The 19,850-nt window shown below is 39.4% G+C and overlaps 1 protein-coding gene across 3 annotated transcripts in view; it reads right to left on the bottom strand.

Annotated features, from left to right (window-relative positions):
- Positions 1-4,371: 4,371 nt before the first annotated feature.
- MYLK3 (myosin light chain kinase 3) overlaps positions 4,372-19,850 on the bottom strand; it is a 33,199-nt gene continuing 17,720 nt past the window's right edge. For 2 of the 3 annotated variants that reach the window (XM_047837220.1, XM_047837219.1), the window contains 5 exons: positions 13,527-13,597; positions 8,960-9,088; positions 7,615-7,767; positions 6,533-6,665; positions 4,372-5,251 (listed from right to left, as the gene is read on the bottom strand). In XM_047837220.1, coding sequence (XP_047693176.1) covers positions 5,192-5,251; positions 6,533-6,665; positions 7,615-7,767; positions 8,960-9,088; positions 13,527-13,597 — 546 coding nt within the window. In that variant the 3' untranslated portion in view covers positions 4,372-5,191. Of the gene's footprint in view, positions 5,252-6,532; positions 6,666-7,614; positions 7,768-8,959; positions 9,089-13,526; positions 13,598-19,850 lie in introns of those variants that run through there. The other variant, XR_007147551.1, reaches the window with a different exon arrangement.

The raw sequence follows: 19,850 nt of genomic DNA, 5'->3' as shown, positions 1-19,850 counted from the left end.
TCACCTCTCCCAAAAGGCACTCCAAGCAAGGGAACTTTCTCCCCGTGCAGCCAAGGGGATCTTCAGACCATGCTGCTGGCTGGTTGTCCTTCCTGCTCCCCAACGGGAACACTGCCAGGTATGAATGACCCTGGCCATGGCGCTAACCTCTGAAACTTCAGACTCTGTGCTCCACTGTTTGTTTTATTTTTTAATTTTTTTTTAATGTTTATTCATTTTTGAGAGACAGAGTGCGAGTGGGGGAGAGGCAGAGAGAGAGAGAGGGAGACACAGAATCTGAAGCAGGCTCCAGGCTCCGAGCTGTCAGCACAGAGCCCCATGCGGGGCTCGAACTCACAAATTGTGAGATCATGACCTGAGCCGAAGTCGGTTGCCCAACCACTGAGCAACCCAGGTGCCCCTGTGCTCCACTGTTTATAAAAAAAAAACTTAATAGGGGCGCCTGGGTGGCGCAGTCAGTTAAGCGTCCGACTTCAGCCAGGTCAGGATCTCGCGGTCCGTGAGTTCGAGCCCCGGGTTGGCTCTGGGCTGATGGCTCAGAGCCTGGAGCCTGTTTCTGATTCTGTGTCTCCCTCTCTCTCTGCCCCTCCCCCGTTCATGCTCTGTCTCTCTCTGTCCCCCAAAAAATAAATAAACGTTGAAAAAAAAATTTTTTTTAAACTAATATTTAAATCATCCCCAACCCCCCCCCCCCCCCCCCCCGTCCTTGGCTTTGAGGAAGAGTTTTTCCTGTGTAATACCCTGCACATATTTTCTTTCCTTCTTTCTTTCTTTCTTTTACTCTCGCTCTTCTCTCCACAGTCAGGGTTCCCTCCCATCGACAAGGCCCATAGCTCTTTTCACTCCCAAATGAACTCTCACAGTTCCTACCTTCCACAAGGTGGTTGTTTTTCTGCTCATCGATGTGCAGCTTTGTTGTCTCAGTCTTCAGATTGATTTCTTGTGTGTTCAGAATGATTTGATATTTATATAGCTGTGTTCGAGGGAGGAGGCAAGCTTAGGGTCATTCTACTCCTCTGCCATCCTAACCAAGCCCCTGAAGCTCCGTTCTTTAACACCTCTTTATGGGTGTTTATTTAACTGATTTAAAAACTTTATATCAGGGGCGCCTGGGTGGCGCAGTTGGTTAAGCGTCCGACTTCAGCCAGGTCCCAATCTCGCGGTCCGTGAGTTCAAGCCCCGCGTGGGCTCTGGGCTGATGGCTCAGAGCCTGGAGCCTGTTTCTGATTCTGTGTCTCCCTCTCTGCCCCTCCCCCGTTCATGCGCTGTCTCTGTCCCAAAAATAAATAAAAAACGTTGAAAAAAAAATTAAAAAAAAAACTTTATATCAAATGTATAGAATAGTAAAGAGAATAGTATAATGAAAATTTTCGAATGTATAGAATAAAGAGAACAGTATAATGAAACTCCATATAGATCACTCAGACCCAATTGTTAACAAAGATTTTACTACACTTACTTAACTGTATCCACTTTTTTCCTGAAGTCATTTAACCTACATTATAGCCACATTACCATTATCATACCTCACAAAATTAATAGAAATTAGAAATTCTATGTATTATTAAATATGCAATTTAGAATTTTATTTCTCTGGATGTCTCAGAAATATCTTTTATTGTTTGCTCAAATCAGTGTCAAAGCAAGGTCCACACTTGACATTGCATTGCTAATTTTTAATTATAAAAGCAATACATGCTCATTGTAAAAATAAAAATTCAAATTATTCAGAAAGTTGTGAAGTGAAAAGTGGAATTCCCCCTAGAAAATTTTAGAGGCACCTGAGTGGCTCAGTTAAGCGTCTGACTTAGGTTTGGGTCATGATTTTGCAATTCAGCCCTGAGTTGGACTCTGTGCTTACAGCTTGGAGCCTGGAGCCTGCTTCAGATTCTGTGTCTCCCTCTCTCTCTGCCTCTCCCCCACTTACACTTTCTCTCTCTCAAAAATAAATGAACATTTAAAAAAATTTAATGCATGTATAAGCATATGTCTCTCTACAAATAGGATGATGCCATATATATATACATATATATATATATACATATATATACATATATATGTATATATATGTGTGTGTGTGTGTGTGTATATATATATATATATATATACATATATATATAATAATTTTCCTGTAATGGAAAGATGGCTGTCAGTACATCTAGATCTATGTTTAACAGCTACAAGTTATTTCCCTATATGGATGTGGCAAAATTTATTTAACTAAATCCATACTGATAGGCAAATGAGATTATTTTCATTCAGCCATTAGCAATAGTGCTACAGTTAACGTTTTGCATAGATCTCTGTTCAAGTGTTCTAGAAATGAAATTGCTGAGTGAAAGTGTGGGCATGACCACAATGGATACATATCCATCAAAAATGGAAGAATGCCTTTTACCCCACAAGCACACCAACCTGACAGTTATAAAAGTGGGTCCTATTTTTTACAGTTTCTCTGCCCAGCAGTTTCCAATCACTCTTTATTCATTCAAATGGAAAGTCCATTAGAAATAGTCCATAGCAGCACAGTTGCAATCTAAAAATTTTTTGAGCTAAGTACATATCAGCAAAATAGAGGACCAAAAATATCCAAAAAATTAAAGCTTTAAAAGCTCCCTCAAATTTCAGATAAGGTAGGCTAAAATCACCTCAACTTACATTTGTGTGGGCTTCACCTAAACAAAGCCCTGAAGGAGACTCTAGGTAAAGAATAACAGCATACAGGGAGAAAAAATTAAAATTTGACAGGTAAAGGATTCTATATCTACCCCATCCGATATAGAAGCCACTAACAACAACATGTGGCTATTAAGCACTTAAAATATGGCTAATGCAACTATAGGACTGAATTTCTATCTTTATTTAATTTAAATTAAATGTAAAAGTGGATATCTACTAGAAAACATTTAAGGTGTTTTGAACAACTTGAGTATCTGATTATATTTTTCCACAGTAAGTTTCATGAAATCTAAATCCAAACTAAGCATATCTGATGAAAATCTAGTATCTGAATTGAAATGTATTTTAAGTGTAAAATACACTCCAGATTTTGGGGATTCTGTGTGAGAAAAAGAATAGAAAATACCTCATTAATAGTTTTTTATGTTGATTATAAATTGAAATAATATTTTTGACTTACTGTGTTAAATTATTAAAATTAATTTCACCAGGTTTTTTTGGAGGAGCTATTCAAAATTTTAAAATTATGTATATGGCTCATATATTTCTGACAGTGCTACTCTAGATCAAGGTAACTACATTTATCTGGGAAGAAGATTCATACCACCAAGAGTCTGAAGTCCCAAAGAAGGTAAGACTCACCGTACCTGACAGAACTGTAAGATAACCTCTGTGGCTCCTTCTGGAGGCTGCCCTCATAAAACCTTTCCACAGAATAACTCTTGATTTAAAATAAGGTATTTTACCAAATCACTGTATTCTCCTACAAAAGGGAGGTTTCCAGCAGCCATCTCTTCTGATGTTCATTCACTAGGCCAGCTTGGCAGGCCTAGATATGCTGGTACTGAAAATCTTAGTTCCTGACAAGAGTTAGCCTTCCAAGGAAAGTTACAATTTGAGAACTGCAGCAGCAGGTTTCACCTCACCTCTTTCTGCCTCCCTCCCCACACCCGTTTCCTCTGCCAAAAACTGGTAAAGGGGGTTCTTCATTTGGACAAAAATCCTGAAAGCCTATGAAACTGTTGAATGGCTAATTAAAAATTAAAGTAAGTACTCCTGGGGCTCTTGAGTGGCTCAGTCAGTTGAGCCTACAACTCTTGATTTCGGCTCAGGTCATGATCATAGGGTCACGGGATTGAGCCCCGCATCAGGCTCCACACTGAGCATGGAGCCTGCCTGAGATTCCTTCCATCCCTCCCTCTGCCCCTCTCCTGTGCTTGTGCTCTCTCTCTTTCAAAAATTAAAAATAAAAATAAATAAATAAAAGTAACTACTCCTATTAAAACTGCTGACCCGAGGGGCACTTGGATGGCTCAGTCATTTGCACATCTGACTCTTGGTTTGACTCAAATCATGATCTCACGGTTCATGAGTTCAAGCCCTGCGTAGGGCTCTGTGCTGGTGGCATGGAGCCTGCTTGGGATTCTCTCGCTCTCTTTCTGCCCCTCCAAGCACACACTCTCTCTCTCTCTCTCTCAAAATAAATACATAAACTTAAAAAAAAAAAAAAAAACAGAAAACTTCTGACTTGAGAAGTTCATGGGAATAGCACAAAAATCAGGTTATAAGCGAGGAAATTAAAAGCATTCTTTACTTTCAAATAATAAAGTACTTCTTGTTAATCATTTTGTAAGTTAGTTAAATGACAACATTAAAAGTGGTATATCCATAAAGCAGTAGAACAGCAGTTTATTGTCTCATGATGTATCATTCTGTGTTTCTCTCAGAAGACTGAAAATCATTTTACACTCTTATATCTCTTTTACATATTGCATATCAGTATCCAGACTTCCTAGACCATAAATCTGAGGAAGGGAGGTCAGAAGTGAGACTACCAGTGCCAGAATAGGACCACTTAGGAGAGGGTGGAGATGTGTATGGATTTAAAAAGCACATTCAAAATGATCATTGTTCTGATTTAGCCATGACAGGTGATATGGTGTATTTTGAAGTTTCAAAGAATATTAAAGGATGCATGGTTTGTTTCCCAAAACGGAGCACAAGTTAAAACAAATTTGAGGATCACTACCCCTAAATCTACATTGCTTTCCACAAGAACAGGGTAGTACAATAAAATGTCAGCTCACACTTGAGCAAATCAAAATTCTAGGAATTCTTTGTACTGGAGGAGATAACGCTGCATAACATACCCCTGTGTAACAGTCTACTGAGTTCTCTAATCAGAGTAAGCTTAGACTTTAAATTTGACATATACAAAGTAGAAGCTTTCCTACCTACCTAAAGCATGCCTATACTTATCACCAAAAGTAGGTGTACTTGAGAAGTAAACACAGCATTTCAACTTAGTATGATCTTACAAGGCAGAAAAAAAAAGGTCGGGTCACTTTCCTTACAGCCACTTTTCACCCACAAGGAAGGCAACAGCCATAACCTTTCTTTACAAAAAAGATGAAATCAGTATCATTACAAGACTGGATTATTAAAAATCTTGAGTCATCACTTCACCACCAGTCCATAACTTCTGGGCCCATGGGAGCAGCCGAGTTGAGAATTAGGGACAAGTTGGAAATTTCCTTAGCCTGTTGGCAGCAGTCACCACGTAGAAATGTTTCTTGGTGTTAGAGAGGGGGAAAAAAGGATAAAAAGTATATTTTTAGACCAATTGTTTTAAGAAGAAATAAAAGGACTTAAGCAAGTTTAGCCACTTGGGTTTGTTCAAAACTGAGAATCTAATGGGGAAAACAAGTTTGTGGCAAAATTCCAGTAGAACAGCCCCATGACTCTGGAGCATTTGGGAGCAAGTTATGAAGTGAGAAAATATACCCTCTTCTTGTGAAAAATGGAGCCCACTGGAATGGGACTTTTCAAATTGTGATTCAAAATCCACCAGTGAACTGGAGAGTGTGATGCTAAGTGAAATAAGCCATACAGAGAAAGACAGATACCATATGTTTTCACTCTTATGTGGATCCTGAGAAACTTAACAGAAACCCGTGGGGGAGGGGAAGGAAAAAAAAAAAAAAAAGAGGTTAGAGTGGGAGAGAGCCAAAGCATAAGAGACACTTAAAAACTGAGAACAAACTGAGGGTTGATAGGGGGTGGGAGGGAGGGGAGGGGAGGTGATGGGCATTGAAGAGGACATCTTTTGGGATGAGCACTGGGTGTTGTATGGAAATCAATTTGACAATAAATTTAATATATTTAAAAAAAAAATCCACCAGTGGGTCATGAAGTCAAATTGGTGGTTTATGACCAGCACTTTTTTTAATGAAACCAAATACCATAGAACAGAAAATATCAGAGTGTATTTCACTCTGTTTAGCAAAGGCTGGGATGTTTTTGTTTCATATGTGTATGTATGTATACATATTTTTATATACTGGCTCTCTAGGTAAAGGCTTTTATTTTTGTTTTTTAGTGAGGATCTGAGTTGATAACAAAATGTTGGAAAGCCACTTTTCCTGGAAGGCAATTTTTCTTTTTATATCCATGATACCAAAGGGTTCTGTTGTAAACAAAATTATGAAGCTTTTAAAACCTAATAGGGCTTTCCCAGCCCCTCTTTCTGAAATGTGGAGGAGTCACATCTCAAGCTTCAGGCAGTAAGTTCCAAGCACTTCCCTACTACTGTTACTGAGAACATATGCTCAAACTTTATTCTGTCCTTTCAATTGTCCATATAAGTATGAACTAAATGCCACCTTTATACCAGTTGGTTTTGGTCTGTGGCATTCTTTAATCAAGATCACAGGTTTTGATATAAGAGACTTTTTTTTTCCCTCCCAAATAATCTATTTAGAATGAAAATGTAAGTTAAAACTTAGCAACATTTCTTTCAAAGGACACATTAAAAAGACAAATGCTACCTTAAAAAAACAAACAAAACAGATACCTTCCATTTCCTCTGAGCCATGTATTTCTGCAGTAATAATTGGGATTTGAGACAAACTTTGGATTTTGAAGCTTTGGCAGGCAAATTATTCAACCACTCATGTTTCAGGCACTGCGTGGCACTCATTCTGCAACTGTGAAATCAAACAGAGGTTGAAACTTTTAGTTAGGGTTGCCTTTTCTGGTTTTCCAGAAATTGGTTCAGCTGGGTAGGAAGTGTTAATCAGTGAATCGATTAATCATTCAAGCAGATTCATGCCACAAACTAAAAAGGAACTCCTTATGTCTAAAATTCCCTTCCTTAAAAGTAAAAGAAAGTCATCAACAAAAATGTTCCCTGCTTTCTACAGAGGGAATGTATCACAGTGATTAATCACCTCCTCCAGAAAGAGCTGGGAAATTGAGGCAGGAAGTAGGAAGGCCAGGTGGGCCTGCAATTGCTCTTAAGAAGAAAAAGAGCATAACTCTTGAAAGAAGCTTGTCTCTCCTTCCAGAGAATGATGTCCTTTTTGTTCATTTGAATTAGAAATATTTTACCACTCATAACTTTTCACAATCAGAAGAACAAAATAGTAAAGGCCAGGGAACTATGGGCTGTCTCAGAGCTCAGACTCTTGGGCCTCACCCTGGGTCATTTGCCATTATTTCTTTATGTCTGAGTCTCTGAGTATCAGAAAACTCCATGGTTCAACCCATGACTTTGATATGCCTGCTGAAAACTAAGTAGGTCTTCATTATCAACAAATGAGGTTTTCTGGCTCTTATTCTGGGGAATAACATCTGCATATCTCAACCTTTTTTCAACATTAATCTATTAAAGTGATTACTTGATAACTTACCAAGGACTAATTTATATATGTGGTCCTTTCTAAAACTCTATCTAGATTTTATGCTCCTGTTGTTTATTTTTTTTATTTCCTTCATCTCTTTCCCTGTTACCTTTTTTGTTCCAAAGCCATAGCAGACTAAGAAATCTTGGACAGAACTGGTCCAGAGAAAGCACAGCACCAGCCTGATCTTCACAGCACCCAGATGGATGGTCACCATCAGAATGGTTTCTGAATGACAAGCAATTAACAGTACCTCTTCTCTTTGACCAGCAGGCGGGAAACAAAGTCCTTGGCCTCTTCTGACAGCCCTTCAAAGGTGTCAGCGTCAAACTCCCAGCTACAGTTCACAATGAAATTCATGGTCTCTGCATCTGTTTCCCCTAGAAATGGGGATAAACCACTGAGTCTACAGAGGAGAAAAAGGACTGTCAGTATGTAGAAGCCATATCTGCCAAAATGCAATGACGGGATAGAGGTCTTACAAGGTACAAGCAGCTCTAACCAGAATTCAAAAGAAAAGTACCCCTATTACTTCTCAACAGGAGATAGTCCAGTGTGTTCTATTAGGGGAGGAAGTGGCAGGACTAAAAATTTAGAGGCATGAAGAGTGTTTGAATAAATCCTCCGTCATGCTTACCTATTTTCCCCTTAGCCTAAAGTCTAAGAATAAATTGAGACCCAATCCAATATGTCCATTTATGAAATACATGTTAACTTAATTTAAAAGTATCCTAATATGTCTCTGATACAGCCTGGCTCATTTAAATATTACTCCAGGCCTCAGGGGCAAAGGAAAACTGGCTTCATTAGGTCCCTCTAGAGTGAGGGTAGAGAGATAGGACACTCTGGCTGGCCTCGGGCCTCAGACTTCCCCCACCTGGTGAGGTACACACATACAAAGTGTGGGGACACAAGGTAGCAATTATGCCATAATGACAAATCTGGGAGCAAAGCATGACTTGATTGGACCTCAGAGGAGATAACCAAGGGAATTCACAGAGAGACAAGGATGCTTAGTCTGTGTACATATCTCCTCTCAGTCCATGCTAACTCTGCTTCCTCAGTCCATAGATAACAGGAAGCACAGGACAGGAGGGACAAGTTAGATGATATATCAGTGTTCTGCCCTGTCCATCTCCTCTCCTTACCGCTCTGGTGCACTCCAGCCCCACTTGTACTATAGCACATGCATTTCCTTGCTGGAGAGCTTCTTCTCTGGTGGGAGCTGCTTTATCCACCCAGAAGTTTCAAGGAACCAATGCTCTCAAGGACCAGCTCACAAGCAATAACTGGTAAGAGTTGGTGTATAAACACCCTTACATCCCCCCCCCTCAGAATAACTGTGAGGGGCTGTTCCACGATGGATCCCAGACTTCCCCGACAGTATTCAACTCCAGTTGCCTACAGTGGTAAGTACTCAGTAACACATGCTTTACTGGTGTCTTCTCCCATCTCACTCCCTTAGTCCTCTGTTGGCATTTCCTGGGAACAGCTCTCAAATAAATGACTCCACACTCAAATTTTCTCTGCTTCTAAGGATCCCAAACTAAAACAGATGGCCCCTATTCTCACTAGGAGCCAGGCTCCTGGGCACTCACAGCATGTAGGTAATGACCCCCACACTCCACATGTCTGTAGGGAAGGACACAAATTCATAGTTGACGACTTCTGGGGCCAGGAACTCTGGAGTGCCGAAGTTCACCTTAAGCTTCTCCCGAGGCTTGTACCTGGGGACAACAGGATGCAGAGGACCATGGGAGTGAGCCCTGAGAGAATTCCTGGGACTAATTCCTGGTCAGAGCTAGACATTCCCAACCCTTCCTGTCTGCCATGTTGTCTGGACCTCACATCCCACCACGTGTGGTTTTCTGGATAATCATCATACTCCCAGGCCCCAACTTTAGACTTTCCTAAGTCACTAGGGAGAATCAGAAAACCATAGTCCTCTTCCTCCTAGCAGTTACAATGTCAAAAGGAGAGAAGATCAGTGTATCTTATTTGGCATGCAACCACATGAGCAAACACAAACAAATTGGATAGCAGCTCTCTGTGGAGGTCCGCTCTGGTAGTGTGACCATTATTGTTGGAGAGATGACAGTAAGAATTAGAAAAAGCAAATATGTTCAATATCACAAATCATCAGGAAAATGCAAATCAAAACCACAATGAGACACCACTGCACATCATTGCTACTATAAAACAACCAAACAAACAAAAGATCAGAAAATAGCAAGAGTTGGCTAGGGTGTGGGGAAGTTAGAACCCTTGCTGGTGGGAATGTAAAATAGTGCAGTTGCTATGGAGAACAGTATGGCAGTTCCTCAAAAAATTAAAAGTAGAACTACCATATGATCCAGCAATCTCGCTTCTGGGTATATATCCAAAAAAATTGAAAGCAGAATCATGAGGAGATATTTATATACCTGTGTTCATAGCAGCATTATTCACAATAGCCAAATGGAGGAAGTAACCCAAGTAAGTGTCTATCAATGGATGACTGCATAAGTAAAATATGGTAGATAAAAATACATAATAATAATGTGGTAGGTAATAATATAGTGGAATATTATTCAGTCTTAAAATATAAGGCTATTCTGACACATGCTACAAATGGGTGAACCTCCAGGACATTATGCTAAGTGAAAGAAGTCATTTGCAAAAAAACCAAATACTATATAGTTCCACTTAGGTATGGTACCAAAAGTGGTCAAATTCAGAGACAGAGGACTTTTTAATTAATGGTGTGTTTTGACAACTGTTTACAGGTTCCTTGTCATGAGCTGCTGTGAGTTAGGTCCAGAATATCATGTACCACCCCCCACCACTGGTGATTCACACCAGTGTGGTTGAGAATAAATGATTGTTTTAAGCCTCTGCAGTTTTGAATCATTTGTTAAACAGCAGTACTGTGGCAGTAACTAAGCCTAAATGTCAAAATATCCACCAAGACCCCCTCTCCAAATTCCTAGCATAAGGCCCTCTGTGACCATAGGGTCACCTATGAGGTTGTAGTGTCACAAGGTTTGGGGTGGGCATCTTCTTTCCCTGCCAAAAGATCTGATGAAATAGGCTTGGATTCCAATCTGAGCACTGGAGCAACATTCTGGAGACCAAGAGTAAACTTCCCATCCTGTCCCTATCCTTGACCCTTGACATGAACCTACTTAAGACCCACTGATGGCTCTCACTGCCCAACCTGGGGTAATGTTGGTCCCTCTTGCTGGATGTCACAGCCTCTGACATGACCATAACCCCACTGACAATCTCAGTACCTTCTAATAGCTCCACCCAGAAATACAACTTTACTTTCTATGGTTTGTATTACAGGAAAAAATTGGCTTTTCCTCCCTCTTTATAAACATTTAATTCCTGTGACATATAAAATATGCTCAACCTGCACATTCCCTCACAGATTGTTCCTGCTTCCGAGGAAGCAGGCCAATTTGGCAAAACCCAATTTGCCAAATGATCCTTTCGCCCAATGGCCAGTTTGCTGGACTGTTGAGGATGTTTTTGATGTTTTCCTTTTGCCTACAGCCAGAGCCTGTGACTCTGTCAGCACAGCTCTGCTGAGTGTGGTTTCCTGAGTACCACGTGTTCCAGACACCTGCACTTCCCCAGTGCCCAGCAGTTTTATGTGGGTGGCCTTCTCTTAAATGTGGCTCTGCATGTTTATTTTCTTGAACTTGCTCTCTGCCTCTGGTTCATCAGCAAAAATTATTGTCATCAATGCCTTTGACTATGTTAATGAATTTATCAGACAGTTTGGGATGGATGACTCAGATTTTGACTAACTGATGTTTGGTGAGTTGACCTACAGCCTTTTTCACCTCTCCAGCAGGCAACACTCAGTGGCCTATAGTATAATGTTCCAGCTTCTTAGCCATGACATTCAGGACTCCCTATTAATGCCCTCATCTTCACTGTATCTCCCTCCCCCATCCCCACCCCAGCTCCTACCTTCCCTGAGAAAGCCTGCACATGTGCAGTGTACATCCTATACTGACACCACCCCAGCCCCTCACCCTCCCATCCCCCCCACCACCCTCACCCTCACCCCCAGCAGTGTTGTGCTGGAGCCACTTCTCATGGGTGCATGAGAGTCAATTGTGTACATCTCCTCCCAACTCTGTATTCAGTGATGTCATGTCAGTAGTTTGAAGTCAGCCAAAATTAGCAAAGGTTACAAATCAAACCCCATCCCCATCCCGCCCGCCCCTACAACTGATTGTTAAACATTTACCAGTATCCTACCGCCCACAGATAACAACACCTTGTCCATCGCTCCTTTTTAGCTGCTCAGAGAAGACTTCCCAGAACACAGGAGCCTCAGCTGGTTAATTTTTGCTCTGAATTCACAGTTTGTCACTGTAAATACTCATTTGGCAATTGGACATCTGGCATTTGTGAGGATACTACATACACATCTGGGAGGGTGTACATTCCTGATGAAGACAATATTACCTGAAGGGGGTGAACACCGATTCTTGGAAGGGCAAAAAGTCTTAGCTATTACAATGGTGTCTGGCTTTCCAAAGGGCCACAGAACATAAAAAGATACAAAGGACAATTGTAGCATTAAATTTCATGAGGAGGGGCCTGGCGATTAGGAGAGAAATGTCTAAAAAGTCTCTTTGGAAGCCAGGCAGTGATAATAAAAAATAGATTCAGAGACATTGCTCTAGTGTATAAGACACACAAGTGTGTATAGGATGCATCCCAACTTTATAAGACATTATTTGCAAAAATATTAAACAATTATTTACATTATGAATTGAATGTGATTTTGAAGCATTTGGGTTGGGGGATTTGGCACTGTTCATGAAAAGCAGTACTGTACATTTGGTACAGTAGGATGATATGAACTTCCCTCTGCTGTTACTCTCATGACATTATCTGTGGCCTCCCATCCATCATGGGGGCACTGAAAATGCATCTTTGACCCCTGCAAAGAGGTAAATTTACCACTTGACCCAGGAAGATTGCCACTATGGTTTTGAATGCTACTTGTGGGAGGCAGGTCTGGACATCAGAGGCTGAGCTCAGGCAAGTGGCTGTCTCCACTGGGACAAGGTTTTGCTTTCTTCCCCTTGTGGATGGAGCAGAAGATACCATTAGGCCTATAAAATGGCAAAAACAACTTCTTTGTGGAAAATGACCATCAGGGTGAGAGAAAGTTTAAAGAGTTTAAATTTAAAGAAAATTCAGCTGTGGTGTGAAGACCTACCTAGAAAATATGTGATTCCCAGAGAAATGTCATTCTTGGTGGAAATAGAATTCTGGAGGAGTCTTGGAGGATGGGCATACAACTGTTGCCATGTTTGTAGACTATGGATACTTGAAGGTTTGGGGGACATTCCCTCCCCAATATGAAGGGTCTGTTACTACCATTGCTAAAAACCTGCACCATTAGGTGTGCGTGCCAGGGAGCAGAACCCTGCAGAGGCACGGCATTCATCATACATTGGTCTGGACAGGTTTGTAAAACTATGGACATACTGTCCTTCACCAGGCTTTGGGCATTTTAAGGGACTTCAAGATATTTTTTAAATTATATATGATGTTTATGTACTCAAACTTGAGAACCTAACCACCTTCATAGGATGGGTCTGCACTCTCTGTGTATTATTTCATTTAACCTTCCTAACTGCCCGTGTCAGCAAGTATTTCATGTTATCATCACTTTACCAAGATTTAACCAGTCTTGAGTGGCCCCAAACCACATACCCCAACATCACCCTACACTGTTACATATGCACCTTCCTATTTAAACCACTCACTTCCTGACAGGGAAGGTGCTAGATCCCTCACATAGCTCAGCACACCTTGGCCCCAGGCCTGGGGGATGAATAGAACTGATCTGAGGACACCCACCCAGTGGCACTCCTTGAACCGTCCCACCCTCTCTGCTCACACTGGGGTTTGAAGTATAATCAATCCCACAGCCTTTTAAGGAGAAGCAGAGTCATGCAAAGTCTGCATGAAGCCACCCCTGGGGTAGTAACAAGGCCTATCTGTACAACTGAAGGCCACCAGCCTCTCAGTGAAAAAGTTTTCTGTGTCAGTCCCAAAACTCAAAAATTATCTGAACTGTAACCACATCCAAGAGAGCCACAAGCAGTTCCCAAGGAGTTCTGTCAAAGTGTCAAACCACAACCCCCTTACCTTCTGGCCAGCCCAAAGTCAATGATCTTAATTTGATGTCCTGTCTGATTGACACACAGTATGTTCTCTGGCTGGAAAAGAAACAGATGTCTGCTTAGCTCAGCCAACAGCTAAGAAGGTGTCAACTCCCATGCTTATGTCAACAGACCTCAGTTTCCCAGCCTCCAAGACAATAAATGGCCTAGGGCAGCCCTACAGGGATATATAGATCATGAAAACAAAGTGGGCTGGTGTGAGACGCTAAAGAACTGTGTAGACTGTGGAGAACTGGTGGCCTCCTGCCCTGTGAAAAGCAGCTCCAGCCACCAGTCACAATGAAGGAACGCAGGCCCAGTTGCCAAACTTCCCCAGTCCTCAAGAGAAGCCAGAATACATATTTTTATGTGAAAAATCCATGCTTTTAAATACTGGCAACTCAAATTTAAACATATACCCAAGTGCAGGTGTCAAACAGAACACTTCTGTGGTGCAGACTTGACCCACAAGCTGCTTGTGTTGAGACTGTTGGATCAGGGTCATGGTTTCAAAGCCTAGCTGCACATTATAATTATCAGAGGATCCCTCAAAAGTCCCAGTGTCCAGGCCCCAACCCCGACCAATTACATCAGAATCTCAGGGGTGGGAACCAAAGCTTCAGAATTCCAGTCAAGGAGATCAGAGCTCCTCAATGTCAGTCAGTCTGCCATGTTATGGTGACAGCTGTGACCCACAGGGTAGAGATGGTGGTCTTGGGATGCTTCTCCTCTTAAGTCCTTCAGATCAGCTCTGAGGCCTGGAACGATGCTTGCTGCTTATGCAAAACAAATTTGGATACGGGTAGGGTGGTGTACACATATAGGGTGTACAGTAGAAATGCCCTGGAGACCCAAGGCCCAGTGCCTGAGGCCAAGGGGTCTTTTATCTGGGTCTGTGGCTTTAGGTGAGTCCATTCCCATTCCTGAAACCTCAGTGTCTCCATCAATAAAATGGGAATAATAACCACTTCCTGCTTTCCTCCTGGGAAGGTATGAGGATTGAACCACATAATATGCATGAAAACACTGTACAGATTCCAAAGCAAATGTCAGGTACTATTTCTCTCAACAGAAGATTTTATTGGTGCAATGGAATTAGGCAATGAATGCCTCAGGAGCAGGAGATTTAAAGTCTCCATGTCTTCTTCGTGAGGTCTGGAAAAACACTGTCCGATAGAAATATAATGTGAGCTACATACATAATTTAAAATTTTTCCAGCAGCCACATTAAAAAATTAAAATTAAATAAGTGAACTTAATATTTATAGCAGCATTATTGGAGTATAAATAATAAATATAAATAATAATGATGATATAAAATTCACCATTTTTAAAGTGTAAAATTCCCTGGGTTTTAGTACATTCACAGAGTTATGTAATAATCCTTACTATCCAACTTTAGAATATTTTTATCACATCAAAAAAAAAAAACAACCTCATACCCATCTGCAGTCACTCTCCATCTCCCTCACCCCTAAATCTTGGCAAGAACTAACATGTTTTCTGTCTCTGTGGCTTTGCCTATTCTGGACATTTCATATAAATGACCATACAAATGCTGGCCTTTTACATCTGTCTTCTTTCACTCAGCATAATGTCCTCAAGGTTCATCCATGTTGTAGTATGTATCAGTACCTCATTCTTTTTCATAGCTGAATAATATTCCATTGTATGGATGTACCATATTTGTGTATCTATTCATCTGTTAGTGAATATTCAAGCTGTTTTCACTTTGGAACTATAATGCATAATGCTGCTAAGAACACTTATGTACAAGTTTTGGTGTCAACTTATGTTTTCAGTTCTCTTGAATACATACCTAGAGTTAAAATGACTAGATCATATGGTGATGCTACATTTAACATTTTAAAAACTGCCGAAACATTTTCTAAAGTGGATGCACAATTTTACAATCTTACCAGCAATGTATGAGAGTTCTAATTTCTCCACATCATAGCCAACACTTCTTATTGTCTGTCACTTTTTTTTTTTTATTTTAGCTGGTCTAATGAATATAACATAGTATCTCACTGCAATTTTGATTTGTGTTTCTCTAGTGACTGATGATGTTGAGAACTTTTCATGTGCTTATTGCCCATTTGCATATCTTTATTGGATAAATGTCTGTTCAAATCTTGTGCCCATTTTAATTTGTCTTTTAATTATTGGTGTGTAAGAGTTCTTTATATATTATAGATATAAGTCCCTTATCAAATCTATTGTTTGGAAATATTTCTCTCATTGTGTGGGCTGTCATTTCACTTTCATGATATCATTTGGAGCATAAAGGTTTTTAATTTTGATAAAGTCTAATTTATCTTTCTTTTCTAGCTTTTTCTTTTGAGTCATATCTAAGAAATCATCACCTAATAATCTGAGGTCACAAAGATTTACTCTTAGGTGTTCTTCTAAGAATTTTATAAGTTTAGGTCTTACATTTAAGTCTACAATCTATTTTGAGTTAGTTTTTGTTTACAATATGAGTGTATTCTTTTGCATATGGATACCAAGCATGGGATCGTAGCACCATCTGTTGAAAAGATTATTCTTTCCCCATTGAATTGTCATGACACAGTTATCAAAAAATCAATTGACCAAATATATAAAGGTTTGGTTTTGAACTCTCAGTTGTATGCCATTGGGTTATCTATTCATCTTTATACACATAACTCATTGTTTTGATTTCTGTAGCTTAGCTGTAAATTTTGAAATTGGGAAATGTGTATCCTCCAGCTTGCTTTTCTTTTTCAAGATTGTTTTTGCTATTCTGCATTCCTTGAATTTCCATCTCAGTTTTAGGATCAGTTCATTGATTTCTGCAAAGAAGCCAGCTGCAATTTTGACAGAGATTGTGTTCAATCTATAGATCAATTTGGAGAGTATTGTCATCTTCACAATATTGTCTTTCAACCCATGACTATGGGATGTCTTTCATTTATTAGGTCTTCTTTAAATTCTTTTAATAATGTTCTGTGGTTTTAAGAAAATAAATATTGCACTTCACCTGTTAAATTTATTCCTATTTTATTTGATTATATATTACAGTAGTCCCTCTTATTCATGGAGGATACATTCTAAGACCCCCCATGGATGCCTGAGACCACAGATAGTACCAAACCTTATATATGCTATGTTCCTTCCTATATATACATATCTATGATAAAACTTAACTTATAAATTAGGCACAGTAAGATAAAAACAACTAATAATAAAACAGAACAATTATAAAAATACTACTGGGGTGCCTGGGTGGCTCAGTCAGTTGAGCGTCTGACTTCGGCTCAGGTCATGATCTCGCAGTCTGTGAGTTCGAGCCCCACGTTGGACTCTGTGCTGACAGCTCAGAGCCTGGAGCCTGCTTCAGATTCTGGGTCTCCCTCTCTCTCTGCCCCTCCCCCGCTCATGCTCTGTCTCTCTCTCTCTGTCAAAAATAAATAAACATTTAAAAATTTTTAATTAAAAAAATAAAAAATAAATAAAAATGTACTGCTAATAAAAATTATGTGAATGTGCCCCCCCTCAAACTATCTTATTGCACTATACTCAGCCTTCTTCTTGGAATGAAGTGAGACGATAAAATGCCTATGTGATGACAAGAAGTGAGGTGAATGACATAGGCATTATGATGCAGTGTTAGGCAGCTATTGACCTTCTAACTGTATGTCAGAAGGAGGATCATCTGCTTCTGAACTGTGGTCAACCATAGGTGGCTGAAACCATGGGAAATGAAACCAGGGATAAGGGGAGGACTACTGTATTGTAAATGGAATCTTTTTCTTAATTTTATTTACAGATTATTGATTGCTAGTATATAGAAATACAATTGATATTTATACATTTGTCTTATATCCTTTAACTTTGCTGAACCTGTGTATTTGTTCTAATAGTTTCCCTCTACCCTTCTTAGGATTTTCTATACACAAGATCATGTCATCTGTGAATAGAGACAGTTTTGCTTCTGCCTTTCCAATCGGGATGCTTTCTACCTCTTTTCTTGCCTAATTGTCCTGGTAAGAACCTCAAGTACAATGTTTAATAGCAGCAGCAAGAACAGACATCCTTGTCTTCTACCTGATCTTAAGGGGGAAGCATTCAACCTTTTACCATTAAGTATAATATTAGCTGTGGGTTTTCCATAGATGGCCTTTATCAAGCTGAGAAAGTTCCCTTCTATACCTAGTTCATTCCGTGTTTTCATCATGAAAAGTTGTCTGGTTTTTGTTAAGTCTTTTTCTACAGAAATGATCATGCGGTTTTGTCCTATATTCTATTGATGTGGCATATTACATTGATTACTTTCATATGTTAAGCCAACCTTGCATTCTTAGGATAAATCAATCCCACTTTGTCATGTGTACAATCCTTTTTATATGTTGTTGTATTCAGTTTGCTAATATATTACTGAGGATTTTTGCATATATATTCATAAGGGATATTGGTCTATAGTTTTTTTGTGTGTGTGATATCTTTGTCCAGTTTGGTTTCAAGATGAGACTGGCCTCATAAAATGAGTTAGGAAGTGTTCCTTTATCTTCTATTTTTTGGAAGAGTTTGTGAAGAACTGGTATTAATTCTTCTTTAAATTAGATCTTCTTTAGGGACACCTGGGTGGCTCAGTCTGTTAAGTGTCCTACTTCAGCTCAGGTCATGATCTCACAGTCTATGACTTCAAGCCCCTTGTCAGGCTCTGTGCTGATAGCCTAGAGCCTGCTTCAGATTCTGTTTCTCCCTCCCTCTCTGCCCTTCCCCTGCTTATACTCTCTCTCTCTCTTTCTCAAATAAACATTTAGAAAAACACATAAATTAGATCTTCTTTAAATTGGTAGAATTAAATTGGGCCTAGGCTCTTCTTTGTGGGTGATTTTTGATATTAATTCCATCTCTTTACTTGTTACAGGTTGATTCAGATTTTCTATTTTTTTCAGTTTTCAGTAGTTTGTGTCTTCCTAGGATTTGTTCCATTTTATCTAACTTGCTGGCATACAATTTTTGACATTATTGCTTTATAATCCTTCTTTCTTTCTACAGTTTTCATCACTACAGCTAGTAGTGATGTCCCTCTTTCAATCCTGATTTTAGTAATTTATTTTCTCCTTTTGTCTTGGCCAATATAGCTAAAGATTTAACAATTTATTGATCTTTTCAAAGAGTCAGCTCTTGGTTTCATTGATTTTCTCTATTGGTTTTTGTTTGTTTACTTATTTAGAGAGAGAGAGAGCATGTAAGCAGGGGAGAAGCAGAAAGAGAAGGAGAGAGAGAATCCCAAGCAGGCTCCACCCTGTCAGCATGGAGCCTAATGCTGGGCTCTACCTCACTAACTTGAGATCAGGACCTGAGCCAAAATCAAGAGTTGGATGCTTAACTGATTGAGCCACCCAGGTGCCCCTGATTTTCTCCTTTGTTGTTTTTTTCTTTTTTTAATTTACATCCAAATTAGCATATAGTGCAACAATGATTTCAGGAGTAGATTCCTTGATGCCCCTTACCCATTTAGCTCACCCTGCCCCATCCCTTCTCTGTTGTTTATCTATTCTCTGTTTCATTCATTTCTGCTCTAATCTTTAGTATTTCCTTTCTTCTGCTTGCTTTGAGTGTAACTTGCCTTCTTTTTCTAGTTTCTTAAGGTAGGATGTTAAATTATTGATTTGAGATGATATCCATATTTGCAGCTACAAATTTCCTCCTGATTTAGATGCATCCTAGTATGTTCTAGTTCTAGTATGTTGTGTTCTCATTTTCATTCATCTTAAAATATTTTCTAAAACTCAACTTCAATAATATATTTTATTTAATGCAATATGTCCAATATTTCATCATTTTGATAGGTTATCAATATGAAAAATATTAATGAGATATTTTTCATTCTTTTTTCATATTAAGACTTAGAAATCTAATGTGTATTTTATATTTATAGCACATTTCAATTCAGATACTAAATTTTCATCAGAAATATTTTAGATGTATTTAGATTTCATGAATTAATTGTATTGAAATTTCATAAAATTTATAGGTGAAAAGGAAATTCACATAGTGAAGTCATCCCAAATATACTTAAAAGTTTACCAATAACTAAACTGACAGTTTTTAAATTTAAATAAATTAAAAATAATAAAATTTAAAATTCAGTTCCTCAGTCACACTAGCCACATTCCAAGTATTTAATAGCCACATGTGGGCTTATGGTTATTGTATGGGACAGCAGCTCTGGGGCTTTTTCTCCATGCTTTAATCCATGCAACACCACTAAGAGGAAGATACTATTATTCCCCATTTTGCAACTGATCAGATTATGCAAGATCAATCAATATGA

This window comes from Prionailurus viverrinus, chromosome E2 (assembly GCF_022837055.1).
Source record: "Prionailurus viverrinus isolate Anna chromosome E2, UM_Priviv_1.0, whole genome shotgun sequence".
Lineage (NCBI taxonomy): Eukaryota > Metazoa > Chordata > Mammalia > Carnivora > Felidae > Prionailurus > Prionailurus viverrinus.
The sequence above is the reverse complement of the archived record's forward strand: the minus strand, read 5'-3'. Positions and strand labels throughout refer to the sequence as shown.